The sequence below is a fragment of the Leishmania martiniquensis genome, chromosome 15 (assembly GCF_017916325.1).
Source record: "Leishmania martiniquensis isolate LSCM1 chromosome 15, whole genome shotgun sequence".
Taxonomy (NCBI): domain Eukaryota; phylum Euglenozoa; class Kinetoplastea; order Trypanosomatida; family Trypanosomatidae; genus Leishmania; species Leishmania martiniquensis.
In genome coordinates, this window is record NC_090150.1 from 356,646 (window position 1) to 369,124 (window position 12,479).

Here is a 12,479-nt window from a genome sequence, read left to right on the forward strand (position 1 = left end):
TCTGCTGTTCTTTGTTTCATATGGGTGTGTGCGATGCATGAGAGAGCGAGCGTGACGGGCGCATCGCAAGCCGCCGCGCCGTGCTTTCGCACTCCCCCACCCCTTCCTCCTTACCTTCCACACACGCAGGCACACTGCTGCCTCTTTCCTCCGTCTCTGCCTCCACCTACACACACCCTTCCACTCGCTCGCGGGTCCTTCTTTTATTCCTCACGCACCACAACCACCACCGCTGTTGCTCGAGTTGGTGTGGACTGTTGGGCGTACCCACCCCCCCCCACCCCTTCCTACCCTGGGTCTTTCTCTCCCCTCTTATCACCCCAAGGTGGCCCATTCAGGCACGGATGGACTCGTCAGCCGCCGGCTTCTTCTTCTCCTTCGAGCCCTCCAGTGAGACCGATAGGTACCGCGGTACCACCACTGTCGATCCTGCTATCCCTATCAGCCGCGCACTCGCCACTGCCGCACCTTCACCGCCAGTGTGGCCGCCCGCGAAGACCTCGACGGCGGCCTTCCCGTGGGTTTCCCTGGACTCCGGCACGCTGCGCGGATGGGCTGCCGGCTACTGCTGCGCGGCAAAGCCCTTGCAGCTGAACCTTCGTGTGGCTTCAACAGAGGGCGCTCCAGGCGAAACCTCTCCGTCGGCGGACAAAAGCCAGCAGGCCTTCCTGACGCTTTGTTACCAAACCTCCCCAGAGGTGGGCACGCTGACGTTTGTGGTCGACGCGCAGACGCCAGAGAGGACGCCGCTGAGGTTTTCCAAGGAGCACCGCGATGTGATACCGGGGCGATACTACGGCGGGCTCAAGGTTTGGTCATGCGCTGTGCTGCTCGCGCAGTACCTGGCCGACCACGCCCCACAATACCGCCGCCTGTTTGAGGCTGCGGAGGTGGTTGCGGAGCTCGGGTGTGGCCAAGGGCTCCCCGGAATGGCGGCCATATGCCTTGGCGCACGGCGCGTCGTGTTTCAAGACTACAACAAGGAAGTGCTTGACGTATGCACGAAGCCGAACGTGGCCGCCACCATTGGCGCAAACGGAAGCCTTCGGGCGTCGCGCTGTGGTGTTGGCTCCACTCCACCGCGGTATGCCAAATTTGTTCACGGGGACTGGGTCGACCTGTCGTGGGAGTCTCAAGGGACTGCCGCTGCCTCCTCCTCCGTCAGCTTCTGTGATGCCATCCTCGGCGCTGATGTCACCTTTGACAAGGACGCATGCGACAAGCTTGCCTGCGTCCTGCAACGCTGGTTGCGACCCTGCACAGGAGCCGCTATTATTGTGTCGAAGGACTACTACTTCGGCACCAACGGCGGCTACCTGGAGCTCACCAAGTCCGCAGAGCCCTACGGGCTGCAGGTGGTGCTGCTGAAGCGCGTGGACACGGCGGACAAGATGCCGCATGTAGTGCTTCGTGTCACCCGCACGACCCAGGCGAGGGCCCCTGTGTCCCTCTGTGGGGGGGAGATCGCCCCGGGAGTGTGATATGCTGCCCGCAAGTTATTATGACCCCGTGAGAAAGAGAGAGAGATCGTTTCGTTGCGCGAAACTTAGAAACAGCAGCAACAGACGATCAACTCGTACCCGGCACGGTCTGCCTTCGTTTCTCTCTCTCCCTCCCCCCACTTCCCTCACTCCCTTCCCTCTCTGTGTCGAAGTGCCGTGCCGTGTGCGTATCCCTTGGCGTACTCCGTAGTCGTCGTCGTACGCTCCCCCGCTTGGCGAGAAAACAGAAAAAGGGTGACAGCAACGACGAAACCAAAAAAAAAATGGCCACGTCCAACGGCATCGTACACTGAGGCGTTGACTTTGTCGTCTGTCTACATGATCATCTCCTTACCACCACCATCACTCCGTTGTCGAATCGCCCACACGTTTACCGTCTCCACACCCGGAGACACCGCCCGCGCGCCCCTTCTGTTTTGTCGTGGCGTTCGTGTGTTGCTTTTCGATGCCTTCAGTGCGCACTCCTGATATGCTATTCTTCCTTTTTTTCCCCACTTGTCTGTGCGCACCCGCGCGTATGTGTCTGTACTACTGCGTCAACATTTCTGCACGCGTCAGCGTACCTTCTCAACCGCGTAACGCCTCGCTCGCCCACCGGTGTCGACGCTGCTCGATAATCCGCGGAGAGATCCCCAATGTCTAAGGAGAGAGGCGAATGTAAGGGCACCCATAGCAAGACGATGCCGCCGTGTCATATCGAGCTGGCAGGCTACATGGAGACCAGCTCCTCCGTGGAGAAGCAGTGCACCGCCGGCAGCATCCCCACCCCGCCTCCACCTCCGCGCGACGTTTCGATTGGCCCAGTGCTCTTCTCTCTCATGTCCTTCGTTAGCTTTGCCTTTACGGTTGTGTCGATCAGCATTCCATGGTACCATAAGCAGCAGTACAAGCCGGATGGGCTGCATAGCGAGAGCCACCTTTTCTACCTCTTCAAGCACGTGGCAAAGGTTGAGGGGTCTCCGGATGTGGTCACGCGCCCAAGCAGTCTGTGTGCGCCAGTGCGCCGTCGCGTGCAGGTGATGGAGGCCTTCTCGATTGTGTCGTCCGTCGCGACGCTGCTCATGTTTGCGCTCAGTTTGATGAATGCTCGCAAGCAGTCCATGGTGCGAAATATGTCGATCCGCAATATCATGCTTGTCGTGACTGCTTGCTCGACGGGTAGCTTGACGATTGAGGTCTGCTTCAACTTCAACGTATACCTCTGGAGCTTCGCGGAGTGCGGGGCCGGCACCAGCTACCACTCGCAGCTCTACGAGCCATACGCCGGCTTTGCCCTCACCGTGACCGCCTGGGTGTTAACAACGCTGGGTAGCATCATCGCCGCGAACAAGCTCACTGTCCCGCTCGATGCGCGGACGGTGGGCAAGAGTATCCACTCCTCCGCCATACTGTCCCTCATCGGTTTCCTCTTTGCCGTTGTCGCGTGCCCCATCCCGCACTGGTTCTACAAGGATGGGATGGCGAACGCCGTCACGGACATTCTGCTGTGGGGCAAGCGTATCGGCTCTTTGGACCCGAGCACGACACCGCTGGACGGCCACTTCTCTCCCCCTACGATGGACCTCCAGTGCCCGCAGCTGGTGCGGTACTTCCACGCCGCCGAGGCCTTTAGCATCCTCTCCATCATGTCCAACATGCTGGCTGGCGTGACGGGGCTGTTGCTATGGAAGTCGCTGGCCGGGTCGCATCTGCCGGCGCTCATCTTCAGCTACATTGGGGCGGTGGTGACGCTGGTGCAGCTGGCCCTTGAGATGAAGATCTACTACAGCTCCTGGTGCGCCGGCAAGTATGCCTTTCACGCACGCTTTTACGTGCTGGCGGGCGGCTTCGGCCTCGTGGCGTCGTCCCTCTGCGCTATGATACTGTCGTGCTTCACCATTACGGTGGCGTATCACCTGACATGGAAGTACTTCCCTGCACTGATTCCGCGCAAGACGGCCAAGCAAATCATCTTGGAAGAGTGTCGGTAAGAGGATGAGCGCCTGTCAGTAGCAGAGAGGAAGGGGAAGAAAAGGGAGAAGAGGTGGGGGGGCTGTATACGGGAAAGAGTAGGGAGGAAGAAGAGAGTGAGGGGATGGCCGCTTCCGGTATGCGATGACATCCCACCGCCTCCTCCCTCCTCTTCTATCGCTGTCTTTTTATCGGTGGCTCCCGCACTGTTTCCGCATGTGGTCCGCTTTCTTCTTTCCGTTGGCGGCTCTCCCTTTCGCCTGTCTCCAATCTCTCGCCCATCACCTCTCCCTCTTCTTGCTGGTCTGCTCCTCCTCCACCCTCTTCGTCTGTCTCGCGTGAGCTGTGCTGCCTCACGTCCGCCTACGCGGCCTTCGTTCTTTTCCCTCGTCCTTTCTGCTCCGCCCTCTCCCCCTTCCCCACCCTACCACCCACCACCCTTTCTTTCTCTGGCCAAAGGTGCACTGTAGAGCATGCGACCGCGCCACTCGTGTCCTTCCTGTGCAAGCAAGGAGGCGAGGTGTAAGGCCTGGAGCGGCGGACGGGTGTGGAGTGCGTAGAAACCACGGCCAGTGTGGTGGGAGTGTGGGGGGGAGCTCTACCGCTGCGGACGCGGGTGTTGGGGAGCAGCACAGACCGCGATCTCTGCTTCCACAGCGTACTCTCGCCGGCTCCATCACAACAGGCACGAAAAGAGGTCCTCTCATTTTGCAGTATCTCGACGCTTCAAGGGCTTTTGTCGGAGAGAGGCCCCGAGACGAAGACGCGCGTACGTCTCAGCTCCCCCACACACACACACACACCGCCGTGTGTTCGTGTCTTTTGACTCTCCATTTGTTCACCTTGCGTGTGCTCCGATAATTTCGCTGCAATCAAGGGCCTCCCTACTTGCCCCCCTCCCCCTCCCTCTCCGCCTCAAACCGTACTCTTCCCCTTTCTTCGTTCGCTATTTCTCTGCTGTTGTCATGCGGTGGAGCTCTCCCTGTTGCGCGCCTGTGCCTTCTGTGCATGAGTGTGCTCTTTCGAGTGCGTCTGTGCATGTGCGTGGCCGTAGTCGTCTGCGATTTGCTTCTTGTGCCGTTTGGGGGGCGTCTCAGCGGCTCGTCAAAAGGAGAACGTTAGTGGAAATGCCTGTTGGGGCCAGCTCGCGTGTCACTGATATTATTGGCCTTGGTAAGGCGGCCAACGACAGGGATGCGTGTGGACTGTATGTTGCACGTTCGGTTGCGCGCTTAGCCGTGCACATGCACCCGCTGTGCGGCTGGGCCGTCGAGCAACAGACTCATGATGGATGCAGGCACGGCGCCGTTGTCGTCACGTCTCTACCCTCCCCTTCTTCCCCTCGGCCACCCTTCCCCTGTTCCGTTATGGCGCTCTTCTGCCGACACACGCGCGCATCTTCTCCACCAAGGGCCGCTTCCCCTTAACCCCTCCACCCGCATCCAAACACATCTTGGACGGAGATTCGTTTCTTGTGCGTGCGTACACAATAGATCACACGACAATCTTATTCCTTACGCTCGTCAAGGTCTTTCCATAGTCCAAGATGGAGAAACTTGTCCGTGCCAGCATGAACTACACCATCTTTGGCCTGGCCTCTGGCTTGTACTGGCGCGAGCTCACGAAGCACCTCAGGTACGTGAGCAACGGTACATCGCAACTGCGTGTCGTGCATACGCACTGTTTCGCCCTTGGCAGCTTCTTTTTCTTGTTTGTCCTGCTGCTGGAGAAGTCTTTTTCCCTCACCACGCAGAAGAACTACAAGAAGTTCTACGTAACGTACAATATCGGGCTCGGCATCACACTCATGATGATGCTGGTCCACGGCACCCTGACGGTCGTTGGAAAGGACCAGAATAGCCGCCTCATCTCATGGGCCGCCGGTCTGGGCCACATCTTCATGAGCGTGGGTTTTGGCTACTTCTACAACGTCCTCTTGGGCGCTGTGCGCGCGTCGAGTGGCACAGCGCAGAAGACGACAAGGGCGAGCTCGTGAGTCCGAGCAAAGCAGAAAGGTCCACTCGGCCCCGTTCCGTCCTTTGCCCTTTCGCGTTTGCCTTTCCGCTCTTCCAGTGCGCCTTGCCCTTCTCTACACCGAGACGCAAATACACTCAAAACTTACGCTTTTATCTTATTATTATGCTCGCTACAGGCCCCCCTCCCCGCGTACCTGTCTCCGCAATTCTTTCCTCCACCCCTCCTTTCAGCTCTGGCGCGGGTCGGCGTCAAGGCAAAGCACGGCGCCCATGCAGAAACCTCTTCGTTGCATTTCAGTTCCCACACACACACACAGACAACAGCCAGTATGTAATGCTGCTGTGAAGACCAATGCGGCCGTTTGCAGTGGGCGCCTTCTAAACATGTCCCACATTTCGCCCACCATCGCGAGACTTTCTTTAACCCAGCCCTCACCCCCATAACCATTGCCTCACCGAACTCTGCCGCCAAACTGAAAAAAAAAAAACAGGAGTGAAACCTCTTCAGGGTTCAACTCACGAGCGATAAGGCACCCCGCTCTTCATTGCAACACGCCGCGCTTATCTATCCAAGAATCTTCACACCAAAACACCCCAGCCCCCCACCCTACCCACGCCCACAACTACCCCGACAACCCCCTTGCCCGCGACCCCCACGATTGCCACAGACTCTCCTGTCTACGCCAAATAACTGCACCACACCCACCAGTTCTCGGTAGTATAGTGGTTAGTATACCCGCCTGTCACGCGGGTGACCCGGGTTCAATTCCCGGCCGGGAAGTTTTTCGGCTACACAAAGCCACTGCCACCCTTTCGAGAAAATTTTCCGATGCCGGGGATCGAACCCGGGTCTAGCGGGTGAGAGCCGCTTGTTCTATCCACTATACCACATCGGACTTATCACACGCTTCGCCTGCAAGAACCACTCTCATACCCTCGCCCCACCGCCAGCGTGCCGCGCACCCCCCCTCCAGCACGACCACACTTGAGTGAAAGCACCATATCCCGTCCGATTTGTGAAGCACTCACAGGCTCAGTTAGTACTAAGGTCAGTGATGACTCGGGAACCCTGAGTGCCGTACTCTTTTCTTTCTCCCGGGCCGCCTGCCCCGCCACAGCCGGCGGCACCCGGGACCTGCCCGGGGGGGGCCCCTCCGGGAAGCAGGCGCCACCCATCAAAGCGGCCACGCCACGCCGCAGGGCACCGCACCGCCCCACCCACCCCCACAGCGAGGGGCCCCGGCGCACAGCCGCCCCACGGGCGGAACCCACCGCACCACCGGAAGCGCGGCCCGCCAAGCGGGCGCCCGAACACGACGCAAAGAAAAGAACTATGTCTTTTTGGAGGGCACCACGCGCGCACCAAACGCCGGAAAGGGGGCGGGAGCGGGACGCGCCCAGGTCGCCGCCGCCCCGCCGACGAAACGACACCCACAACCCGCCCCCCACCCCCGGCACAGGCGGCGCGGCGTTTGGCGGGGATACGGGGGGCCGCCAGGGCCCCTCAACAGAAACCGCCACCAAGCCCCCGCACCGCACCAAAGCGCGCCCCCGAGCCCGCCACCCGAAAGAGCGGCAAGGCACGACAAAAAGGCATCGCCGCCTTTCCCCCAGCCCGCAGCCGTAGCACCCTCACATCGGCCGTTTTTCACGCCATGGCAGCCGCACCACCCCCACTGCCCTCTCGGCGAGAAGTTCTGGAAGCCAAACTTCCCAACGATCTCTGGACTAAGCGAAAGCTCAGCTATTGGAGAAAAAAACAGCTACGTTCTCGCGGAAGAAAAAGGGCGAAACTGAGCAGCAAAGTGGCGACCACCAACGCTGCCCTCTTCAGGTCGCTGTCCGCCGCGGGCCGCGAGGAGAACATCAGAAGCTAAAGCGTCGGCGGGCCTTCCCAGGGTTCTCGTTCTCTGTTCTTCAGGAATCGCTTCAAGAAAGCACCCAGTGGAAATGCCTTTGGATGTCACTAAAAGGCTGGAAAGCAAGGCGCATTCATTTACCAGAGCACCGGATAACCCCACCAAGCCATCACAGCGCCCCCCACACGGGAGCCGCCCGCAGGCAGCCAAGCGAAAGATTTTTTCTGGAGATGCATTCCCCCGCGCAAATGCGCTTCTAGAGCCGTGAAAGCTGGGCAATGGAAGCAATTCATCGATCTCGACTCCAAGAGCCCCCACAGTCTTCGATTTCAGTGTCGACTCGGCATGGTGGCCAAAGCGTTCTCGTGGGAAAACTGCCTTTTTCACGAAGAACCTATTATATATGGCACGAAAACACCTAAAAACTGAGGAAAACGAGCGTGGTGTGATGATCTTCATCCAAAGGCACAAACACGGGGGGGCCCTTCTCGATGTAGGGTTGGCTTTGGGATCAAGTAGGGCAAGCCGCCCTTGTCTTTAGGAACAGCTCCTGCAAGTCCTGGAAAACTGGAAAAAAAGTAGCCCCTGCAAAAGGCCTGCGCTGCTACTCGGTGAAGCCGGCTTCAAATGGCCTATTCTCAAAAAAAATGCGAGATCTTTATTCTTTATCATGGCCTCCTCGTGAGGGGTGACCGGGTAAAATGTCGGGCGGGTGCTTCGAAACGCCTTAATAAACTTTTCGCGGGAGAAAGAGGGCCACGGGTGTGCTTCACAACATGCTTTTCGACGCCACCCAGACCCCTCCAAAGATTCGCCTTGGCGCCGGAACCATCGCGCCCTTTTCGACGCGGCAAAAAAAAAACCAGGGCGCCAAACCCGCAGCGGAGACAAAGCGGGGAGGGCGAGCACCGCCAAAGATGTTATCATTAACAAAACCCCAAACGCAAGCGTTCATGCAGGGAGAAAAGCACCGCATGAAGGAATGTTTTTCCCCGTGGCATATTTTTTTCGAAAGCAGATAACGCTTTTCATTGGGTCAAGGCGCTGCCGAGCCACAGGCGCTTTTAGTTCAAGATGCGCTTCGTCCAAAATGGACCGACAGAGTAATCCCGCGATCCTTTTTTGGCCACACCCAGTGGCGCACAGCAACTTGTCTAAGGCCGCCCTCTGCCTGTGGGGGGGGGAAGTTTCGTTCCTTTTGTACCTGACATCAAAGCAAAGTCGGCAGGTCCACGCGCCCAACATCAACCCACCGGGGATAAGCATAAAGAGGCGCACCCCGCCCCAAGGAGAGCCGAGTAAGAAAAGAGCTGGGCCGCGCCGCTGGTAACACCACCGGGCTTTACGGAAACCGGAAGGGTGACAAAAAACGCCCGCATAGGGACAAAGACTCCTTGAAAAGCGCGCAAGGCCTGAAGGAATTAGAGGTTTCCAGCTCTTTTTCTTAAACGTTTCGGCGCTACTTTAAATGCGCAAGCGATGCCCCCAGGTCGCCGGCAAACCCCCCGGCCGGCCTCCCGCCGCCAACGACCAACGGCGCCAAACCAAAGGGCCCCCGGCGCCACGAGGCGCCGGCCTCCCCTTGCGGAAAAACCGCCGCAAGCCCCGCACCGCACCCCGACACACGTGCGAAGAAAAAACGAAAAGGCAAAGCATATTTTAGGCAAGTCGAACCCTAAACACAATTTTGACACCACGCACACCTAGGCCTCCCATGCCCGCCCTCTCGCGAAGTCAGCCACAACCCCGCTGAAGAAGCCCAGGCCGCCGAAGGATCCCCCCGCGCCATAAATTTCTGTCACCTATCAGAAGAAAAAGAAAGCCTAGCTCTTTTGCAAAGGGACGCCCCGGCCCCCCAAAAAACAGTGCACACGTTTCGGGTTTTCCAGGCGGCCTTGCCGCCTAACGGGGTTATGGGGGGACAATAAAATATTAGGGGTGGCGGTGGCGCGCGCGCCCGCCACTAGTTTTCTTTGTTGGAGAAAAAAATACCTGCGGCAAAGACGGATGAAAACAAAGGAGACCATGCGTTTCACACAGTGGGCGCCCGGAGCCGCTAACGCGTAAGGGTCGGCCGTATTGGGGTTTGCTGGCCGCCAGAGGCTTTTCGCAAAAAAACAACTATTTCCGACGCATGGGGGGCATAAAGATTTTGCGTTACGAGAGGACTGCCCCCCCGTCGCATTGCAAAGGGCCTAGGCCGCGGCGAGGCCCTGCTTTTGTTTGCGCGCCTATTGTCCTGAGTGGCCGAAAAATGGCCGGGACGGCGCCTCGGTTGCTGGTGTGTTCTTTGAACGTATTCGGCTGACGGGGCCAGGGGGGCGACGAGGATCCCCAGCAAAAAGGCGCGCCGCCCGGTTTCTCCATTTTGTCTTTTTCGCTCTGTGGATGTCCCGTGGACTTTTTTCTGGGGCTGGGGGCTTGTAAAGACCCCCACCTTCTTTTGGGCGCCCTGTAAGCACGACAGGGCCGAGGCGCGCCCCCGCCGGGGGTTTTCTTGCAAAATAACGCGCCTGTGGGTGGTGGGTTTCGCTGGTGTTTGCGGGGCGGCTGCCTGTGGGGTCTGGCCGGGGGGCTTTCTTGGGTCAGCCGGGGGGGCCTAGGAGCGCCTGTGGCAGGGGGGATTCCCGAAGCCCCGTTTTTCGCTCCCTACAAACAAATTCCAGGCCGCCTTTCCAGAAATCTTTTTACCTGACCACCTCTGCCGCTGGGGAAGCATCATAACTGGGGGGGGCTCTCTATACCCTCTTCAAAAAGCATGCGGGTTGTTGCAAAAACATTTTTATTCGTTTGGGGGCTGGGCTGCGCGGGGCCCCGTTTCCGTGTCGGGGGGGGGCGCCGAGCGCCAGCTTGTCGGGCCCCAAAACCTTTCCCCAACACCCACCCGCCCCCATCCCCCCAAAGCCATCTGCAAAAGCCAAAAGCGACTGGCATGCACAGGGGGCTGGTTGAGGAGCGGCTTTGAATGCCCGGCCGCTTTGCCACCCGCACCCCAAAGAGCCCCAAAGAGAATACCCTTCCGCCTGCCGAAAACCCCTTCCCATTTTCATTCGACCAAACACTGAGCGCATACCAATGCTTCCGTTTTAATAACTGAAAAAATGACCCCCTCAAACTTCAGACAAGCGCTTTTTTGTCGTGGTTCCCATAATATTGCTTGCTTAGTCAATTTGTGTGGATCAAAATACTCTCTTTTCCGGCCCAAAGGCTTTTTTGCTCAAGATGCCGCCATATTGCTTCCTAGGTGCCCCCTCTGTTGGGAAGCAAAAGCGTTGAGAAGTCACATGCCCTTAGTTTTCGAACCAGACTGCTCAAAAACGCTGAGCCAAAACAACAGCTTTTATCGAAACTGCGTGCTTTTGAAAAAGAGCGGCCTTGTATTCGAGGCCCCGTTTGCAGCCACAGCGAGTGGCTTCCTTCCTTTAATTCCAACAACAAAGGCAAGTTTTTGTTTATACTTACGCAAAGGCGAACTACCCTTGTGACCCTTTAGGGTATGTTCCCCATCCTCGCTCAAGGAAAGCTCCGATCTACATTCTTACAAACGACCTTTCGATAAAAGCTGTTGTTTTGGCTCAGCGTTTTTGAGCAGTCTGGTTCGAAAACTAAGGGCATGTGACTTCTCAACGCTTTTGCTTCCCAACAGAGGGGGCACCTAGGAAGCAATATGGCGGCATCTTGAGCAAAAAAGCCTTTGGGCCGGAAAAGAGAGTATTTTGATCCACACAAATTGACTAAGCAAGCAATATTATGGGAACCACGACAAAAAAGCGCTTGTCTGAAGTTTGAGGGGGTCATTTTTTCAGTTATTAAAACGGAAGCATTGGTATGCGCTCAGTGTTTGGTCGAATGAAAATGGGAAGGGGTTTTCGGCAGGCGGAAGGGTATTCTCTTTGGGGCTCTTTGGGGTGCGGGTGGCAAAGCGGCCGGGCATTCAAAGCCGCTCCTCAACCAGCCCCCTGTGCATGCCAGTCGCTTTTGGCTTTTGCAGATGGCTTTGGGGGGATGGGGGCGGGTGGGTGTTGGGGAAAGGTTTTGGGGCCCGACAAGCTGGCGCTCGGCGCCCCCCCCCGACACGGAAACGGGGCCCCGCGCAGCCCAGCCCCCAAACGAATAAAAATGTTTTTGCAACAACCCGCATGCTTTTTGAAGAGGGTATAGAGAGCCCCCCCCAGTTATGATGCTTCCCCAGCGGCAGAGGTGGTCAGGTAAAAAGATTTCTGGAAAGGCGGCCTGGAATTTGTTTGTAGGGAGCGAAAAACGGGGCTTCGGGAATCCCCCCTGCCACAGGCGCTCCTAGGCCCCCCCGGCTGACCCAAGAAAGCCCCCCGGCCAGACCCCACAGGCAGCCGCCCCGCAAACACCAGCGAAACCCACCACCCACAGGCGCGTTATTTTGCAAGAAAACCCCCGGCGGGGGCGCGCCTCGGCCCTGTCGTGCTTACAGGGCGCCCAAAAGAAGGTGGGGGTCTTTACAAGCCCCCAGCCCCAGAAAAAAGTCCACGGGACATCCACAGAGCGAAAAAGACAAAATGGAGAAACCGGGCGGCGCGCCTTTTTGCTGGGGATCCTCGTCGCCCCCCCTGGCCCCGTCAGCCGAATACGTTCAAAGAACACACCAGCAACCGAGGCGCCGTCCCGGCCATTTTTCGGCCACTCAGGACAATAGGCGCGCAAACAAAAGCAGGGCCTCGCCGCGGCCTAGGCCCTTTGCAATGCGACGGGGGGGCAGTCCTCTCGTAACGCAAAATCTTTATGCCCCCCATGCGTCGGAAATAGTTGTTTTTTTGCGAAAAGCCTCTGGCGGCCAGCAAACCCCAATACGGCCGACCCTTACGCGTTAGCGGCTCCGGGCGCCCACTGTGTGAAACGCATGGTCTCCTTTGTTTTCATCCGTCTTTGCCGCAGGTATTTTTTTCTCCAACAAAGAAAACTAGTGGCGGGCGCGCGCGCCACCGCCACCCCTAATATTTTATTGTCCCCCCATAACCCCGTTAGGCGGCAAGGCCGCCTGGAAAACCCGAAACGTGTGCACTGTTTTTTGGGGGGCCGGGGCGTCCCTTTGCAAAAGAGCTAGGCTTTCTTTTTCTTCTGATAGGTGACAGAAATTTATGGCGCGGGGGGATCCTTCGGCGGCCTGGGCTTCTTCAGCGGGGTTGTGGCTGACTTCGCGAGAGGGCGGGCATGGGAGG

At 58.2% G+C, this 12,479-nt stretch overlaps 3 protein-coding genes across 3 annotated transcripts; all 3 read left to right on the plus strand.

Annotated features, from left to right (window-relative positions):
- Positions 1 to 344: 344 nt before the first annotated feature.
- On the plus strand, positions 345 to 1,481 carry LSCM1_06911 (uncharacterized protein; the record flags this gene model as incomplete). Its single annotated transcript, XM_067324312.1, has 1 exon — positions 345 to 1,481. One exon carries the CDS (start codon positions 345 to 347, stop codon positions 1,479 to 1,481), a length of 1,137 nt encoding a protein of 378 aa, XP_067179983.1.
- Positions 1,482 to 2,137: 656 nt separating this feature from the next.
- On the plus strand, positions 2,138 to 3,472 carry LSCM1_06912 (uncharacterized protein; the record flags this gene model as incomplete). Its single annotated transcript, XM_067324313.1, has 1 exon — positions 2,138 to 3,472. The coding sequence occupies one exon, from the start codon at positions 2,138 to 2,140 to the stop codon at positions 3,470 to 3,472; it is 1,335 nt and encodes a 444-aa protein (XP_067179984.1).
- A 1,526-nt stretch (positions 3,473 to 4,998) lies between these two features.
- On the plus strand, positions 4,999 to 5,448 carry LSCM1_06913 (uncharacterized protein; the record flags this gene model as incomplete). Its single annotated transcript, XM_067324314.1, has 1 exon — positions 4,999 to 5,448. One exon carries the CDS (start codon positions 4,999 to 5,001, stop codon positions 5,446 to 5,448), a length of 450 nt encoding a protein of 149 aa, XP_067179985.1.
- Positions 5,449 to 12,479: the final 7,031 nt, after the last annotated feature.